Raw genomic sequence first — 19,965 nt, forward strand, 5'->3', positions numbered from 1 at the left:
CCTACCTTGTCACAACACAACTGATTGGCTCAAACACATTAAGAAGGGAAGAAATTACACCAATTACCTTTTTACAGGGCACACCTGTTAATTAAAATGCATTACAGGAGACTACCTCATGAAGCTGGTTGAGAGAATGCCAAGAGTGTGCAAAGCTTTCATCAAGGCAAAGGTGACTGCTTTGAAGAATCTCAAATATAAAATATATTTAAATTTTTTTAAACACTTTTTTGGTTACTACATGTTTTCATGTGTTATTTCATAATTTGTATGTCTTCACTATTATTCTACAATGTAGAAAATAGTAACAATAAAAAAACCTTGAATCACTTGGTGTGTCCAAACCTTGGAGTATGGTTCTCAATCAGGGACAGCTGTCTATCGTTGTCTCTGATTGGGAACCATACTTAGGTACCCTTTCCCCACCTGTGTTGGTGGGAAGGTGACTTTGTTTAGAGCACTTCGCTATTGAGCGTCACAGTTGGTGTTTGTAGTGTTTATTGTTTTGTTTTGTGTGGTGTGGTGTCATTTTAATTCAAATAAAGAAAATGTACGCTCACAACGCTGCACCTTGGTCCTCTCCTTCCAACAGCCGTGACAGAACAAAAATATAAACTTAACATGTAAAGTGTTTGTCCCTTGTTTCAAGAGCTGAAATAAAAATATTCCAGAAATGTTCCATATGCACAAAAAGCTTATTTTAGCTTAAATTCATAAATTCATTAAAAATCCTACAATGTGATTTTCTGCATTTTTTTTTTTTTTTTTCATTTTGTCATAGTTGAAGTGTACCTATGATGAAAATTACAGGCCTCTCTCATATTTTTAAGTGGGAGAACTTGCACAATTGGTGGCTGACTAAATACTTTTTTGCCCCACTGTAGTTTTCTAAATACACCAATGTATGTAGTTAAGATAAAAATAATGCAATATAAAACTTGCTGACACCATTCAAATCAATGATGGTTCGGAACTTTAAGGCCAAATATCTCAGAATCATCTTTCTGCAGATATAACCAAGTTCACGATTTGTCAGCAATCATAAGGTAAAATAGATCTAAAACAATTGTAATTTATATTTACAATCCCCTTATCCAAACAGATTACTCAAATGGTCTTATCCGATAGATCTTATCAATTTATGCATTAGAGTGCATAGAGATTGGTGTTTTTTTTTTCACCCCAATTTTGTGGTATCCAATTGGTAGTAGTTACAGTCTTGTCTCGTCTCTGCAACTCCCGGACGGACTCTGGAGATGCAAAGGTTAAGAGCCATGCGTCCTCCGAAACACAACCAAGCCGCACTGCTTCTTGACACAATGCCCATCCAACCCAGAAGCCAGCCTCACCAATGTGTCAGAGGAAACACCGTACACCTGGCGACCGTGTCAGCGTGCACTGTGCCCGGCCCGCCACAGGAGTCGCTAGTGCACGATGAGACAAGGATATCCCTGCCTGCCAAACCCTCCCTAACCTGGATGACGCTGGGCCAATTGTGCGCCGCCCCATGGGCCTCCCGGGTGCGAACCCAGAATCTCTAGTGTCACAGCTTAGACCACTCGGGAGGACCCGGTGTTAGTTCTATCGGAAAGAAATAAGTCAATGTTTTATTACTTAGAACTAGAGGTCGACCGATTAATCGGAATGGCCGATTAATTAGGGCCGATTTCAAGTTTTCATAACAATCGGAAATCGGTATTTTTGGGCGCCGATTTCCGATTATTATTATTATTAATTTTTTTTTATATACCTTTATTTAACTAGGCAAGTCAGTTAAGAACAAATTCTTATTTTCAATGACGGCCTAGGAACAGTGGGTTAACTGCCTTGTTCAGGGGCAGAACGACAGATTTGTACCTCGTCAGCTCGGGGGTTCCAATCTTGCAACCTCACAGTTAACTAGTCCAACGCTCTAACCATTGCACTCCACGAGTAGCCTGCCTGTTATGCGAATGCAGTAGAAGCCAAGGTAAATTGCTAGCTAGCATTAAACTTATCTTATAAAAAACAATCAATCATAATCACTAGTTATAACTACTAATCCAGTTTAGCAGGCAATATTAACCAGGTGAAATTGTGTAATTTCTCTTGCGTTCATTGCACGCAGAGTCAGAGTATATGCAACAGTTTGGGCTGCCTGGCTCATTGCGAACTAATTTGCCAGAATTTTACGTAATTATGACATACATTGAAGGTTGTGCAATGTAACAAGAATATTTACACTTAGGGATGCCACCCGTTAGATAAAATACCAAACGGTTCTGTATTTCACTGAAATAATAAACGTTTTGTTTTCGAGATGACAGTTTCCGGATTCGATCATATTAATGACCAAAGGCTCGTATTTCTGTGTGTTATTATGTTATTATTAAGTCTGATTTGATAGAGTAGTCTGACTGAGCAGCAGCAGGCCCGTAATCATTCATTCAAACAGCACCTTCGTGCGTTTTGCCAGAAGCTCTTCGCAAGCACAGCGCTGTTTATGACTTCAAGCCTATCAGCCTAATGGCTGGTGTAACCAATGTGAAATGGCTAGCTAGTTAGCTGGGTGTGCGCTAATACTGTTTCAAACGTCACTCGCTTTTAGATTTGGAGTAGTTATTCCCCTTGCGCTGCAAGGGCCGCGGCTTTTGTGGAGCGATGGGTAACGATGCTTCGAGTGTGGCTGTTGTCGATGTGTTTCTGATTCGAGCCCAGGTAGGGGCGAGGAGAGGGAAGGAAGCTATACTGTTACACTGGCAATACTATAGTGCCTATAAGAACATCCAATAGTCAAAGGTATATGAAATACAAATGGTATAGAGAGAAATAGTCCTATAAATACTATATTAACTACAACCTAAAACCTCTTACCTTGGAATATTGAAGTCTCATGTTAAAAGGAACCACCAACTTTCATATGTTCTCATGTTCTGAGCAAGGAACTTAAACGTTAGCTTTTTTACATGGCACATATTTTACATGGCACACATTTTTACATGGCACATATTACTTTCTTCTCCAACACTTTGTTTTTGCATTATTTAAACCAAATTGAACATGTTTCATTATTTATTTGAGGCTAAATTGATTTTATTGATGTTTTATATTAAGTTAAAATAAGTGTTAATTCAGTATTGTTGTAATTGTCATTATTACAAATAAATAAATACAAATTATTTGATTATTCGTTATCGGCGTTGAAAAATAATACTCTGTCGACCTCTACTTAGAACCGACAGGTTGCTCGACCTTATTCATGGTTTCCTCGTACATAAAGGTGGTGGAATTATGAGGGAATTAAGTCAAGATCAGAATACTGCGCACCTGTAGACACAACTCTGCCACACCTCCATTTCTGCAATCTCCACCCCAAGCAAATATACGCCTGACACATGCTTTTGCCATGCTTAAGTTCAAGGTCAGAATATGCATAGAGAGAAAGGTGCATGAAAAGGGAATTGAGCTCCATTTAGGCATGTGTAATTCCTAGAGAATAAAGGAGAGGTGTGAGGTTTCCTTCACTCCGCTAATTTGTTGGCTCCCTACCCCACCTTGCCTTAACAGCCCAGACACACACACCACAGGAGGCCTGAGAGGCTCAGCGCTCTACTTTTGGGCGGTCCTGCCCTGACACACCTTACTAACAGAGCCTGTTTCTCTCTCACAGCCACTGGGAAGCCATGTTTCTTTACTCTTCTATTATTACCGGACAGCTCTTTAATATTAGCTGACTTTGATCTGGCAGTCACTTACCTAGCTGCCCTTGGATCTTTGATACTAGCTGTCTCCGATCTAGCTGTGTTGCTCATGTTTCTCTTTCTTTCTTTGACACTCATTCTCTCTATATGGTAAATAGTCTCTCTCTCTATGGCACATGGTCCGTCCCACCGTGACCTCCCAGTCAGGCTGCCCTTGGGGCAGGGAGAGACCGTCCCACTGTGACCTCCCAGTCAGTCTGCCCCAAGGCCCCAGGACAGGATGCTCTGTTGGAACCAAACAGCAGCCAGAATGTCTGAGTGGAGACAGACAGGAGAAAGAGGGAGGCTGTTCCAGAGACAGACAGACCGTAGTGAGGAAATTATGGAGCGATTTCATTGCCAACAGAAAATCTATTTGAATTCAAGATTTTTGCATTTAGATATTGAATTTGTAAATGAAGACTTGTATTAAATGATTTCAAACGGAATTGAATGACTGTTGCATTCAGTTTAAAAATTATATTTCAATTTAATTGAATATTCAAATTCTGTATTTATATATATTCAGTTTCAGTATGGTTAATATTGCATTCTTTGTCTAGTTACAAACTATAATTTAAAGTTTACCAAAGTTTACCATACCCCTTGACTTATTCCAACTTTTTTACAGCCTGAGTTCAAAACGGATAACATTTTTGCAAATGTATTGAAAATAAAATACAGAAATATCTCATTTACATAAGTATTCACACCCGAGTCAATAGATGTTAGAATCACCTTTAGCAGTGATTACAGCTGTGAGTCTTTTTGGGTAAATCTTTTCACATCTGGATTTTACAATATTTGCACATTATTCTGTTTAAAAAAATGCTAAACAGCCATTTTCAGCGTGGGACTGCAACCCTACAATCATCTGTATGTGTGAGGTACAGAGATGAGGTAGTAATTGAACAATCATGTTAAACACGATTTTTGCACAAAGAGTGAGTGCATGCAACTTATGTGACCTGTTAAGCTAATTGTTACTCCTGAACATATGTAGGATTGCCATGAAAGGGGCTGAATACTTATTGACTTAAGACATTTAAGCTTTTCATTTTTAATTAATTTGTAAACATTTTTGTCACTGTTGGCCAGTGATGAAAAAAATCTATTTAATCCAGTTTAAATTCAGGCTGTAATACAACAACATTTGGAAAAAGTCAAGGGGTGAGAATACTCTCTGAAGGCACTGCATTCAACTTATCAAGTACATTCCGATTTCAAATTTAGTTCTACAAATTCAAATTCAAAACCAGAGGCAACATCCTGGTACTTGAACAAAAAGGAATGGTAGAAGAGATCCGGTATAATCAAACACTTAAACGGGTTTCTGACTGTTTCTGAAACCAATGTGGCATTTTGTATTTGCTTATTCATACAGTATGAGTTTGGCTCTAGCGTTTGAACCGTTTGTGTTATTAGCTATTATGACCCCATTTCTGAAAGATAAGATTCTCTGGAACATGGTCATGCGTTCCCCTCTATTGTGTTAGAAGGGAGTGTGACGAAAAACTGAATTTGGCCCCCATAGCAATATATTTGAATTGCCCTGTCATAGCACTTCGTCAGATAGCTATTTCACTCCCTATTTAATCTTGATCTTGTGACTGACTGGGTTCAAACCGGGTCTCCTGCATGTGTTAAGACTGTGTTAGCCCACTTAGCTAAAGCCCATGCATATTTATTTGTATTTTTATCAAGGATATAAGAAAGTTCCAGTCTTATTGCATTGTATAGGCTATCCTTGTTAGTGCATGTATAGTATACATTAGTCTGTAGTGGAAATGTTTCTCTCCTCCAGCCTTGTGCCACTCAATTCTTCCTCAGACCTGTCTCATGATAATGATATATTATTAGTCTGATTCCTTCACTCCTTTTTCATTCCCATTCTTTTCTTTAATCCTCTGCAGCAGAAGCTCTGCCAGGGAGAGATGGAGGGAGAGAGAGACAGAGTGGTAGAGAAGAGGGATAGATATTTACTTAACCAAATCCTCTAAGGAGGCAACCCCTCTTTGATCCTCTACTAAATTAACCGCGTCCGCTTTCATTTGGTCTTCTGTCAGGTGGCTGTGCTGCATAGGATGAGAGGAGGCAGAGAAGGAGGGAGGCTGGAGACAAGTCTCTCTCTCTCTCTTTCCCTGTCACTCCTTCCATCTCTCTCGCTTCTGCTCGCTTTCTTTCTCTACTCCCTCTATCTCTCTCTCTCTCGCTTCCTCTCACCCCAATCAAACAACATACACACTACACACACTACAGTACAGACTCAGCATTCTGCTGTAGTATAAGAATACAGATGTTTGAAACAACTTTATTTTGATTTTGATGATGTCATATTAGGTCTCTGTTAAATCAGTGACATATCATTTCCCTAACCCCTCTCCACCTTTGGTATTCTACCCAGGAGACCCTGTCAAGTTAGAGATTTTGCTCCATGGCTGAACAATGTCATTGTTATCTTCCACAATCTCTCCGCTCCTCCATCCAGCCATTAGCAGGCAAATTCAGTGTTTTGCCCTCTCTCATCTTCTATGGCTCCCCCTCTTATCCACGCTCTTCCTCTGTTGTATCATTCAACAGTTCACACACTTCCGCTTCCAGAATCATCCAAGCTAAAATGACTCACTCTGTGCTCTCTCTCTTTATTTCTCTCTCTCCACAGTGAACACCTGTCATGCTCGTTCACCTTCTTCCTCCATGGGGAGAGTAACGTGTGCACCAGCGTGGAGATCAACCAGCACCAGCCAGTCTACCACCTGAGTGACGAGCACCTCACCCTGGCCCAGCAGGCCTCCAGCCCCTTCCAAGGTAGGTGGAGTGTACACACACCTTTTCACAAGCACACACATATACATACACATGCACTGCAAATATGCACACGCACACACACACACACACACACACACACACACACACACACACACACACACACACACACACACACACACACACACACACACACACAGTCCTTTCACCCCGCACTACCCCTCAGGGAAAGAGTTTATTGCTTAAGTGAACATGTATCATTGGCTTTGAGCACATGTAGAACCCAAAGGGGGAAAAAGAGGTAGAGTATATCAGTGCTGTGTGAGAACAGACTGCTCTGTTCTCTCAGCTTCGTGTCATGTCTCTATAGAAGACAGGGGTAATCCTCAGGTATTAAGAACAGGCTCCTCTCCTCCGCTCTGCTCCTTCATCAGACAGCCTGACAGTAATGATGTGCCACCAGCAGCCCCCACACACCCCCTCTGTCCCTCCCCCATCTATCCACATGTTCTGCTTTTCCCTGTCCTCCTACTCTTCCTCACTTACTCCTCCCTCTTTTCTCCACCTGTCCCCTGCTCCCATCCTTCTCTTCATCTCATTCTCTCTCTCCCTCCACCTTCTTTTTCCTCTTCTTCTTTCTTCCTCCCTCTGTCCCTCCCCCTCCCTCTAGCCCTCAGAGGGCTGTCCCCACTAGCTGAGGTCTGCTGCTGGAGACATCTGTACAATTAGCTGTAAAAGACATGCAGAGGACAGAGAGGAGGGAGCCTACAAAAAAACTGCAATAAAATAAATCCTAACAAAAGAAAGAGGAGGAGAAGGAGGAAAGCTTGAGGGAGCGATCATTACACCAGGCACAAGGGCTTTGCCTTAGGTTAACTAACAAAATGCCTACCCCACTCCTTCCCACCACCTCCCTTCCCACCTGGAACCTAATAATGTTGATCACTCTGTCCATTCTCTGATCTGACTGGAGTGCAGCACTGCACAGGGAAAATTAGCTGCAGTCATTCTTTCCCCCCACTAGCCTCACAGTAATAATGTCAATTTAAGTTAGAGCCTGGTGCTGTTTAAATGTAAAAGTCATGTAAATGTAAACAAACACCGTATAGCCTCAAAACACGGTGAAAAATAAATAAATGATATGATGGATGGTCAGTTCATAGCTCTGTCTATGAATTTGAGAGTGGTTACATTTCTCCAGCCCCATCCTTCAGCGTTTTACAGAAATACAGAACAGAACGAGCAGTATGGCTGGTGGCATTGTCATGCTGGAGGGTCATGTCAGGATGAGCCTGCAGGAAGGGTACCTCATGAGGGAGGAGGATGTCTTCCCTGTAACGCACAGTGTTGAGATTGCCTGCAATGACAACAAGCTCAGTCTGATGATGCTGTGACACACCGCCCCAGACCATGATGGCCCCTCCACCTCCAAATCAATCCCGCTCCAGAGTACAGGCCTCGGTTTAACGCTCATTCCTTCAACAATAAACGCAAATCCAACCATCACCCCTGGTGAGACAAAACCGTGACTCGTCAGTGAAGAGCACTTTTTGCCAGTCCTGTCTGGTCCAGTGACGGTGGGTTTGTGCCCATAGGTGACGTTGTTGCCGGTGATGTCTGGTGAGGACCTGCCTTACAACAGGCCTACAAGCTCTCAGTCCAGCCTCTCTCAGCCTATTGCGGACAGTCTGAGCACTGATGGAGGGATTGTGCGTTCCTGGTGTAACTCGGGCAGTTGTTGTTGCCATCCTGTACCTGTCCCGCAGGTGTCATGTTCGGATGTACTTATCCTGTGCAGGTGTTATTACACGTGGTCTGCCACTGTGAGGACGATCAGCTGTCCGTTCTGTCTCCCTGTAGCGCTGTCTTAGGCGTTTCACAGTACGGACATTGCAGTATATTGCCCTGGCCACATCTGCAGTCCTCATGCCTCCTTGCAGCATGCCTAAGGCACGTTCACGCAGATGAGCAGGGACCCTGGGCATCTTTCTTTTGGTGTTTTTCCAGAGTCCGTGGAAAGGCCTCTTAATTGCCTACCGTCTGTAAACTGTTAATGTCTTAACAACCGTTCCACAGATGCATGTTCATTAATTGTTTATGGTTCATTGAACAGGCATGGGAAACAGTGTTTAAGATTTGTGAAGTTATTTGGATTTTTATGAATTATCTTTGAAAGACAGGGTCCTGAAAAAGGGACGTTTCTTTTTTTGCTGAGTTTAGATAGATAGATACTGTAATTAGATAGCACAGCTTTCCACTTTCTGTCTCTCTTCAGTCACTAGTATGTGTCAGAAGATGTATGCTATATCAGGGTTTGGAAAGTATATCAGATAGTGGACCAGACCTTCTGCTTTTTTTCCAACATACCAACTTGCCAATACTTTGTATGGGACTTGAGGTGGCAGACAGGAAGATATGCTACTCTATGTGTTTGGTGCCATTATGCTAAGGCAAATGGATCAATGGGTTTAATGTGGAGTCAATTGTCCTCTGGTCATCAAATGATCTTCAATTAAAGCCGGCGTTTAATGCTCTGTGCTGGGACCACTGATGTGTCCAGTACTTTATGTCAGAGCACTGCCCTTCTATGAATAGGTGGTTGTTGTGTATTTGACATCAGTACTAACAAACCCGCAGAATTCCCAGGGTGTGTGTGCCGGTATGTGTTCTCGCCATGAGCTATGTGTCTGTTTTAGCAGACCGAGCATAGCGGCAAAGAGGGGCTGACGTCGGCTAGTCCCCCGCCCTCCTACACCTCCCTCACTCCCTCCCTCCTCTCATCTCTGACAGGCTTGGTTTAGTGTGCGGCAGAGCACTCCAGCCTTTTCAAGATATGACCTCATAAAACAGTGCAGCGTGAATGTAATGAACTCTCAGCACCTTTGACTGATCTGACCATATTTACCATGTCTTCAGGGAGATGGAGACAGAAAGAGAGAAGGGGATGGAGGGAGGGTTGTGTATTATGGAGTGGACAGCATAGAACATCAGAGGTGTGTATGATTCAGTCAGTCTTGTCACACTGTCTGTTTGTTTCCCATTGTAGTTTCTGAGGAAACTGGATGTCCACTCAATTGTCTGGTGAGGTCACCATCCACTTACTAGCTACTATGGCCCCTCCATTTAATCTCAGCGTGGTGGGAATATGAATATAGATTGACTACCCTTCTCCTTAAAATGTCCTGACCTTGAGTGGCTTGCATTTAGCTGGCCAGCACTGTGTGGGTTCCAGATGTTCTCTCTGTCTGTGAGACTGCCTTCTCTCCCCCTTCTCCCTCCCTCCCTCAAGCCAGCCAGCCCCTGTTAGTTTCAAGTTTTGATATCACGTGCAAAAATTCAGTGAAATGCCTTTCTTGCAAACTCAAAACCCAATAATCAATAACAATGTAATACAAAAAAAAACAAGAAGAAGTATATGAAGAACACAACTAAGTAAGCATTCTAAATACAGACTGATGGAGAAAGATTCAGTATGTATAGGTGTAAGGTGACTAGGCAATAGGATATAAGATAAACAGAGTAGCAGCAGCTTGTATGTGAGTGGGTGTAGAGTCAGTATAAATGTATGTGCATTATGTGTGAGTGAGCAGATAATGGAGTGAGTGTGTAGGGCCCCATGAGTGTGCATAGAGACAGTGCAAAAATAAAAGGTCAATAAGGGGATAGAACGTTAACTCGGATAGTTTGTTAGCTATTTATCAGTCTTATTGCTTGGGGATAGAAGCTGTTCAAGAGCCTGTTGGTGCCAGACTTGATCCACCGGTACTGCTTGCCGTGCGGAAGCAGAGAGAATAGTTTTTAACGATTTTCCAGGCCTTCTTACCACTACGCCTGATAAAGATGTCCTGGATGGCAGGGAGCTCGGCCCCAGTGGTGTACAGCGTTGTCCACACCACCCTCTGTAGCGCCATGCGATCGAGGGCGGTGCTATTACCATACCAGTTAGTGATGAAGACAGTCAAAATGCTGTCAATGGTACAGCATTTTTTTCCCCAACATCCTGAGGGGGAAGAGGCGCTGTCGCACCTTCTTCACTACTGTGCGCGTTTGTTTGGACCATTTTAAGTATTTTGTGATTTGGAAACTGAGAAACTTGAAGCTCTCGTCCTGCTCCATTTGGCCACGTCAATGTGGATGGAGGCATGCTTGTCCCCCGTTTCTTGTATTCAACGATCAGCTCCTTGATCTTACTGACATTTAGGGAGAGGTTGTTGTTCTGGCACCACACTGCCAGGTCACTGACCTCCCTGTAGGCTGACTTAACGTCGCCGGGGATCAGTTCACGCAGTCGTGGGTGAACAGAGAGTACAGGAGGGGACTAAGTACACACCCCTGTGGAGCCCCTGTGTTTAGGGTCAGTGTGGCGGAGGGGATGTTGCTTACCCTCACCACCTAGGGTCGGCCCATCAGGAAGCGTCGCTGCACAGCTATTTTCAGTTCTTTCCAGAGATATTCGATCATGTTCAAGTCCGGGCTCTGACTGGGCCTCTCAAGGACATTCAGAGACTTGTCTCGAAGCCACTCCTGCATTGTTTTTGCTGTGTGCTTAGAGCTGTTGTCCTGCTAGAAGGTGAACCTTAGCCCCAGTCTGAGGTCCTGAGTGCTCTGGAACAGGTTTCCATCAAGGATCTCTCTGTACTTTGCTCCGTTCATCTTTCCCTCGATCCTGAATGGTCTCCCAGTCCCTGCAGCTGTAAAACATCCCCACAGCATGATGCTGCCACCAACATGCTTCACTGTAGGGATGGCGCCAGATTTCCTCCAGACTTGACGCTTGGCATTCAGGCCAAAGAGTTCAGTATTCGTTTTATCAGACCAGAGAATCTTGTTTCTCATGCTCTGAGAGACATTTAGGTTCATTTTGGCAAACTCCAAGCAGGCTGTCATGTGCCTTTTACTGAGGAGTGGCTTCCGTCTGGCAATGGTTGGTGGAGTGCTGCAGAGATGGTTGTCCTTCTGGAAGGTTCTCCCATCTCCACAGATGAACTCTGGAGCTCTGTTAGAGTGACCATCGGGTTCTTGGCCATCTCCCTGACGAAGGCCCTTCTCCCCTGATTGCTCAGTTTGTACGGACGTTCAGCTCTAGGAAAAGTCTTGGTGGTTCCAAACTTCTTCCATTTAAGAATGATGGAGGCCACTGTGTTCTTGGGGACCTTCAATGCTGCAGAAATCTTTTGGTACCCTTCCCCAGATCTGTGCCTCAACACAATCCTGTCTCGGATCTCTAAGGACAATTCCTTCGACCTCATGGCTTGGATTTTGCTCTGACATGCACTTTCAACTGTGGAACCTTATATAGACAGGTGTGTGCCTTTCCAAAGCATGTCCAATCAATTGAATTTAGATTTCAATCAAGTTGTAGAAACATCTCAAGGATGATCAATGGAAACAGGATGTACCTGAGCTCAATTTCGAGTCTCATAGCAAAGGACTTGGATATATTTCATTTTTTCATTATTAATACCTTTGCAAAAAAATAATTAAAATATTTTTTCTCTGTCTCATTATGGGGTATTGTGTGTAGATTGATGATGAAAATGTATAATTTAATCAATTTTAGAATAAGGCTTTAATGTAACAAAACATGGAAAAAGTCAAGGGCTCTTAATACTTCCGAATGCATTGCATATACAGTATATACAGTTGAAGTCTGAAGTTTACATACACTTAGGTTGGAGTCATTAAAACTCATTTTTCAACCACTCCACAAGTTTCTTGGTAACAAACTATAGTTTTGGCAAGTCGGTTAGGACATCTACTTTGTGCATGACACAAGTCATTTTTCCCATATTGTTTACAGACAGATTATTTCACTTATAATTCACTGTATCACAATTCCATTTGGTCAGAAGTTTACATACACTAAGTTGACTGCCTTTAAACAGCTTGGAATGTTCCAGAAAATGATGTCATGGCTCTAGAAGCTTCTGATAGGCTACATAATTTGAGTCAATTGGAGGTGTACCTGTGGATGTATTTCATGGCCTACCTTCAAACTCAGTGCCTCTTTGCTTGACATCATGGGTTAATCAAAAGCAATCAGCCAAATCCTCAGAATTGTTTTTGTAGACCTCCACAAGTCTGGTTCATCCTTGGGAGGCATTTCCAAACGCCTGAAGGAACCAATATCATCTGTACAAACAATAGTACGCAAGTATAAACACCATGGGACAATGCAGCCATCATACGGCTCAGGCAGGAGATGCGTTCTGTCTCTTAACCTGTCTACGATACTGGTTCCCAATTGGGAATCAACCCTCCCACGTTCAGCTGAAACGGTGGCGCATGGAACGCAAAAATATTCTTAGTGCGTGCCAATTAGCAATTTTTGACAGATTTTTTTTCCAGTTTACTAGGGGTACCCAATCTCTCCAAAGGGGGCGTATGTCTGCCATATCCTTAACAGGTTTTAAAGATGAACCTACTTTGATGTGAAAAGTGTAAATCAATCCCAGAACAACAGCAAAGGACCTTGTGAAGATGCTGGGTCAGGTACAAAAGTATCTATATCCACATTAAAACGAGTCCTATATCAACATAACCTGAAAGGCAACTCAGCAAGGAAGAAGCCACTGCTCCAAAACCGCCATAATAAAGCCAGGCTATGGTTTGCCACTGCACATGGGGACAACGATCATCCTTTTTGGAGAAATGTCCTCTGGTCTGATGAAACAAAAATAGAACTGTTTGGCCATAATGACCATCGTTGTGTTTGGAGGGAAAAGGGGGAGGCTTGCAAGCCGAAGAACTCCATCCCAACCTTGAAGCACGGGGGTGGCAGCATCATGTTTTGGTGGTGCTTTGCTGCAGGAGGGACTGGTGCACTTCACAAAATAAATGGCATCACTAGGAAGTAAAATTATGTGGATATTTTGAAGCAACATCTCAAGACATCAGTCAGGAAGTTAAAGTTTGGTCGCAAATGGGTCTTCCAAATGGACATTGACCCCATGGATACTTCCAAAGTTGTAGCAAAATGGCTTAAGGACAACAAAGTCAAGGTATTGGAGTAGCCATCACAAAGCCCTGTCCTCAATCCTATAGTTTATGTGAGGACAGAACTGCGAGCAAAGAGGCCTACAAACCTGACTCATTTACACCAGCTCTGTCAGGAGGAATTGGCCAAAATTCACCCAACATATTTTGGGAAGCTTGTGGAAGGTTACCCAAAACGTTTGACCCAAGTTAAACCATTTAAAAGCAATGCTACCAAATACTAATTGACTGCATGCAAACTTCTGACCTACTGGAAATGTGATGAAAGACATAAAAGCTGAAATAAATCATTCTCTCTACTATTATTCTGACATTTCACATTCTTAAAATAAAGTGGTGATCCTAACTGACCTAAAACAGGGAATCTTTACTAGGATTAAATGTCAGGAATTGTGAAAACGTGAGTTTAAATGTATTTGGCTAAGGTGTATGTAAACTTCCAATTTCAACTGTATCTTTTATCTTTCTGCCAAAAGTCAAAGAGATTAGTTCCCCCCTCTGCTTCCTATAAGCATTTTGTCCCTCCTCCTTTCTTCTCCCATCTGCTCCCCATACACATGCATGTTTTTCTGAAGGAAGAGCAGCATCACAACTTTATTCATTTGCCCAATTTCTCTCATTCACTTTTGCTTGTAAATGTCCCCACTATTAGCTCTGCTTGTATAACCTTTTAAGCTGTCTTTGCAATTAGTTTAGGTTAGTTTTCAATTGTTAGCATTTAGGTGTGTGATTTCGCCCCTAATAGAGGCCTAATGGGATTTTCTTGTGTTTTTAGCGCCCCCTTGTGCGCAATGCCGTTAATTCCGTAAATCCCTTGATGAGAGAAGGACGGTATGATGATATGAAAATATTGATACCACCCAAGCCTTGTATACACCCTTATATTATACTAGGGAAATTGTGTTTCCATAGCTAGGGCTGACTATAGCTAGGTTTCCATACAATTGTCGACAGATTTTTATGCAGATATTATAAAATCGGCATAATTTTTTTCCCCCCACAAGAGATATTTCCATCAACTTGACTTGTTGCTGATTAAAAGCTGTGCGTGATGAGGCAGTGCATATAAAAATACCTTTTGTGGTTAAATTATACAAGTTAATTGGGTTATACAAGTTAAATGAGTTTCCATCGCATTTTCAACTCGACTGAGGGTTTTCTCACAAAAATGTTGCGTTATATAGCGAGTGTGCCCACTGGTATTGGCACGTGTACTCAATTATTATTATTATTTTTATTTTTGACCTTTATTTAACTAGACATCAGCTCCAGATACAGTGCATGTATAACCTACAATACATGATGAGATTATTATGGACAGCCTAGCATCACCAGAATAAGACCCTCAAAATGTATTAGAACGTAGCATCAAGCTCGTTACTGTGCACTTTCACCACCTTGTGAAGTTCATCATAACTTATTTAATATGTAACTAAGTAAACTGCATGCTTTGCCAAGTCGTAGAGGGAGGACCACGCAACATGTCATCCCGTGACTCAAAGTTTACTTTGATATAATGGTTATTCTATAAATATTTGTGCATAAAAGTGTTTCCACCGACATTTATCGCATAATACATTTTATCTTTGGAAAGTTTACAGACAAATGTTCTGTTTATATCAGGCCTGTCATATACTTTACTCGCATAAAAAAGTTGGATGGAATCTTGGTTACTGAGGACTTGTAAAAAGTAGAATCAACAACCTCTGCAACAAAGACTGTTGCTTTGTGAGAATGTGTTAAAGTTCACAGTTAGACATTGTTATGTCAATGTCAGCTGAAAAGTACCAGTGACCTGGCATTGTCCTCAAGTCAGAGCAGGTCAGAGCACGTACGCCGGAGACATGGCCCAGTGAGACACGGGTGCCGGTCCAAGTAAATGGAAACAGAAAAGTCTGAGCCTTTTGGGTAAAACAGTGGGGTAAATTCTGTATGAAATATGCACACTGGATGGCTGGTGGCAGGGATGAAGGAATGGGGGTGATGGGTGGAAGGAGAATGAATGAAAGGATGACAGAAAAGAACACGGGCGTAATTTTATTTTTACCTTTATTTAACTAGGCAAGTCAGTTAAGAACAAATTCTTATTTACAATGACGGCCTAGGAACAGTGGGTTAACAGCCTGTTCAGGGGCAGAACAACAGATGTGTACCTTGTCAGCTTGGGGGTTTGCAACCATGCCGGTTACTAGTCCAACGCTCTAACCACTAGGCTACCCTGCCGCCCCAGGATGGATGGATGCAGTATGATGGGGATGGGGATTTATTCTGAAGTAACACAGGTTCTGTACTGAGACTGGCTGTGTGTATCTCTTTTTCTCTCTACCTCTCTCTCCCTCTCTCCCTCCAGTCATCCTAAGTCCGTTTGGTCTGAACGGGACTCTGACAGGTCAGTCATTCAAGCTGTCAGACCCTCCCACCCAGAAACTGATAGAGGAGTGGAACCAATTCTATCCCATAAGCCCCAGCTCTAAAGACAAGGACAAAAATGACTCTCCATCGGAGGACAAGATGGAGTACATGGACTGGGAGGATGACTCGCTGGCCGCTGTGGAGGTCCTCGTTGGTAAGACCTCTCTCTCGCCAACACAGACCTCTTGACTTTTTCCACATTTTGTTATGTTACAGGGGTAAAAAAAAAAAAGAGTCTGTAATTGCTTCCAAAGATGCTTCAAATAAGAACTGAGTGAAGGGTCTGACTACTTAAACATGTGATGTTTAAATTATATATATTTTTTTACACATTTGCAAAAAAAATCTAAAAAACTGTTTTTGCTTTATCATTATGGGGTATTGTGTGTAGATTAATGAGGGGGGGGGGGTGATTTAATTCATTTTGGAATAAGGCTGTAATGTAATGTAACAAAATGTGGAAAAAGTCAAGGGGTCTGAATACTTTCTGAATGCACTGTATATGAAATGGGGAAAAGGGACGGGGGTTCCATTCCTGCACGGATCACATACATACTTAACTGCTAATAATGAGTGGGTGTTTGTCTCTACCTCCAGGTGGTGTGAGGATGGTGTACCCAGCCTGCCTGGTGCTGGTGCCCCAGTCTGACATCCCGGCCGTGGTCCCCCAGGGGTCCTCGCACTGCACCGCCATCTATTCTGGTGGCCACCAAGTGCCTGCATCCCAACGAGACCCTGCCATCTCCTCAGTCACCCTCACGCCCCCAACCTCACCCGAGGATGCCCATACAGGTACAATGAGTACGTGGATAGAAACATGTCAACCTATATTTAAGTCTGTCTGTATATTATAGATTAGGCCAGTGGTACAAACTCTACCTTCCTGGCGGGCCCGGGGAGCAAATCAAGTGCACTATAGGCTTACCGCTGGGCAATCGGATGGCACAGAATACCATATCAGCAGTATCGTAGCAGGCGTAAAAGAAAGGTACAGCAAAGTTGATACTGAAAGTTTTGAAACCTTTTACAGTGCCTTTGCAAAAGTATTCATCCACCTTGGTGTTTTTCCTATTTTGTTACATTACAACCTGTAATTTAAATAGATTTTTATTATGATTTCATCTAATGGACATACACAAAATAGTCCAAATTGGTGAAGTGAAATACAAATAATAACTTATTTAAATATATTTAAAAAATGCAAAGTGGTACTGTATGTGCAGGGCATATGCACCATATGAAAAGTGGTGCGTGCTATGAATCCCCTAAATAAGATCTGGTGCAACCAATTACAGCTTTTTGGCCATCAAGGAAAATGCTATTTCTGTAGCAAACCCAACACTCATCACCCCGAGATCACCATCTCCACAGTGAAGCATGGTGGTGGCAGCATCATGCTGTGGGGATGTTTTTCATCGGCAGGGACTGGGAAACTGGTCAGAATTGAAGGAATGATGGATGGTGCTAAATACAGGGAAATTCTTGAGGGAAACCTGTTCCAGTCTTCCAGAGATTGAGACTGGTACGGAGGTTCACCTTCCAAAAGCACAATGACCCTAAGCATACTGCTAAAGCAACACTTGAGGGGTTTAAGGGGTATATTTAAATGTATTGGAATGGCCAGGTCAAAGCCCAGACCTCAATCCAATTGAGAATCTGTGGTATGATTTAAAGATTGCTGTACACCAGCGGAACCCATCCAACTTGAAGGAGCTGGAGCAGTTTTGCCTTGAAGAACGGGCAAAAATCCCAGTGGCTAGATGTGCCAAGCTTATAGAGACATACTCCAAGAGACTTGCAGCTGTAATTGCTGCAAAAGGTGGCCCTACAAAGTATTGACTTTGGGGGGTGAATAGTTATGCACACTCAAGTTTTCTGTTTTTGTCTTATTTCTTGTTTGTTTCCCAATAAAAAAGATTTTGCATCTTCAAAGTGGTAGTCATGTTGTGTAAATCAAATGATACAAACCCCCCCCAAAATCTATTTTAATTCCAGGTTGTAAGGCAACAAAATAGGAAAAATGCTAATGGGGGGAATACTTTTGTAAGCCACTGTAAAACCATGACTAGAGAGAGACTGACAACAAATACAGCAAAGAGCTGCTGTTTTTATGACTGAGTTCATGTTTCAGTTCTTACCCAGCACTGTCAACACTTTTTATTCAACACTTTTAAAAGCCATAAATTTACGCATCCTTCCTACTTCCGCTCGCACTACAACCAGCACTGCAGCTGTAATGAAAGAGTAGGAAAATGTATCAATAGGCTTGCGTTGTTATTGCTAGCGGCTTTTTTACATTTTTTATATAGAGGAATATTTCACCTTCTCTGTTCATAGGAGTAACAACATGAATTCGTGCATGAGGCAGAAATAATGCTGTGTGACTTGAGTTTCGCCATCAGCTGGAAGAAGGTATCCCCTTTTTGGTCAGTGTCAACGAAGGGAAGGGACAGCGGAGGGGCGTAGCGAGGCGGACCCTCAGACTGCTGCTCTCTCTCTCCGCTGAGACTGAACATCAGATGCAGGCACCATCAGCCCAGTAAAATAAAAATAAAAAGCAAGCTGTGCCTCAGAAGTGATACAACAGCTGATCTATTTCCAGTGTGATCATATAGCCTACCTCAAATTTTGAAATATATATATTTTTTAAATATCTGACTACGAAGCATTGGCAGGGCAATTCAAGCAAAGCCGATATGTGGTGATAATAGGGGCCTATAGCCTACTGCACACACCTAATTGCTCCTGTACTTTTTTAAATAGGTTAATGTAGCATAGGCCTACTTTTTTTAAATCACGTATAAAAAAATCTGAGTGGTAGATCCCGGCTTGTATGTTGACTCAGAAAGTGATCTTGACCCAGAAAAAGTTGTTGACTACTGGATTAGGTAAATATGATATATCATATTTCATAAATCATATAGTAATAGAATATATATGATAAAAATGTGTGGAGAGTTGCTGTGACACATGTCCCTCATACATGGGCGCCTGACTTTGTCTAAAAGTGGGGGTGAAAAATATATACAGTGGGGCAAAAACGTTTTCATCATAGGTACACTTCAACTATAACAGACAAAATGAGAAAAAAAAATCCAGAAAATCACATTGTAGGATTTTTTTATGAATCTATTTGCAAATTATGGTGGAAAATAAGTATTTGGTCAGTAACAAAAGTTTATCTCAATACTTTGTTATATACCCTTTGTTGGCAATGACAGAGGTCAAACGTTTTCTGTAAGTCTTCACAAGGTTTTCACACACTGTTGCTGGTATTTTGGCCCATTCCTCCATGCAGATCTCCTCTAGAGCAGTGATGTTTTGGGGCTGTTGCTGGTTAACACGGACTTTCAACTCCCTCCAAAGATTTTCTATGGGGTTGAGATCTGGAGACTGGCTAGGCCACTCCAGGACCTTGAAATGCTTCTTACGAAGCCACTCCTTCGTTGCCTGGGCGGTGTGATCATTGTCATGCTGAAAGACCCAGCCTCGTTTCATCTTCAAAGGTTTTCACTTAAAATAACACGATACATGGCCCCATTCATTCTTTCCTTTACACGGATCAGTCGTCCTGGTCCCTTTTTAATTTTACCTTTATTTAACTTGGCAAGTCAGTTAAGAACAAATTCTTATTTTCAATGACGGCCTAGGAATAGTGGGTTAACTGCCTGTTCAGGGGCAGAACGACAAATTTGTACCATGTCAGCTTGGGGGTTTGAACTTGCAACCTTCCGGTTACTAGTCCAACGCTCTAACCACTAGGCTACCCTGCCGCCCCTTTGCGAAAAAACAGACCCAAAGCATGATGTTTCCACCCCCATGCTTCACAGTAGGTATGGTGTTCTTTGGATGCAACTCAGCATTCTTTGTCCTCCAAACACGACGAGTTGAGTTTTTACCAAAAAGTTATATTTTGGTTTTATCTGACCATATGACATTCTCCCAATCTTCTTCTGGATCATCCAAATGCTCTCTAGCAAACTTCAGACGGGCCTGGACATGTACTGGCTTAAGCAGGGGGACACGTCTGGCACTGCAGGATTTGAGTCCCTGGCGGCGTAGTGTGTTACTG

General features: G+C 42.4%; 1 protein-coding gene across 2 annotated transcripts in view; it reads left to right on the forward strand.

Annotated features, from left to right (window-relative positions):
* The window catches only part of LOC110534883 (mediator of RNA polymerase II transcription subunit 13-like), a 142,421-nt gene that overhangs the window by 64,903 nt on the left and 57,553 nt on the right, over nt 1–19,965 (forward strand). The window contains exons 4-6 of one of the 2 annotated variants that reach the window (XM_090186353.1): nt 6,382–6,527; nt 15,832–16,047; nt 16,491–16,694. In XM_090186353.1, the coding sequence (XP_090042479.1) occupies nt 6,382–6,527; nt 15,832–16,047; nt 16,491–16,694 (566 nt within the window). The remainder of the gene's footprint in view (nt 1–6,381; nt 6,528–15,831; nt 16,048–16,490; nt 16,695–19,965) is intronic. The other variant, XM_090186354.1, reaches the window with a different exon arrangement.

The sequence above is a fragment of the Oncorhynchus mykiss genome, chromosome 10 (assembly GCF_057628025.1).
Source record: "Oncorhynchus mykiss isolate SJ-2025 chromosome 10, ASM5762802v1, whole genome shotgun sequence".
Classification (NCBI taxonomy): domain Eukaryota; kingdom Metazoa; phylum Chordata; class Actinopteri; order Salmoniformes; family Salmonidae; genus Oncorhynchus; species Oncorhynchus mykiss.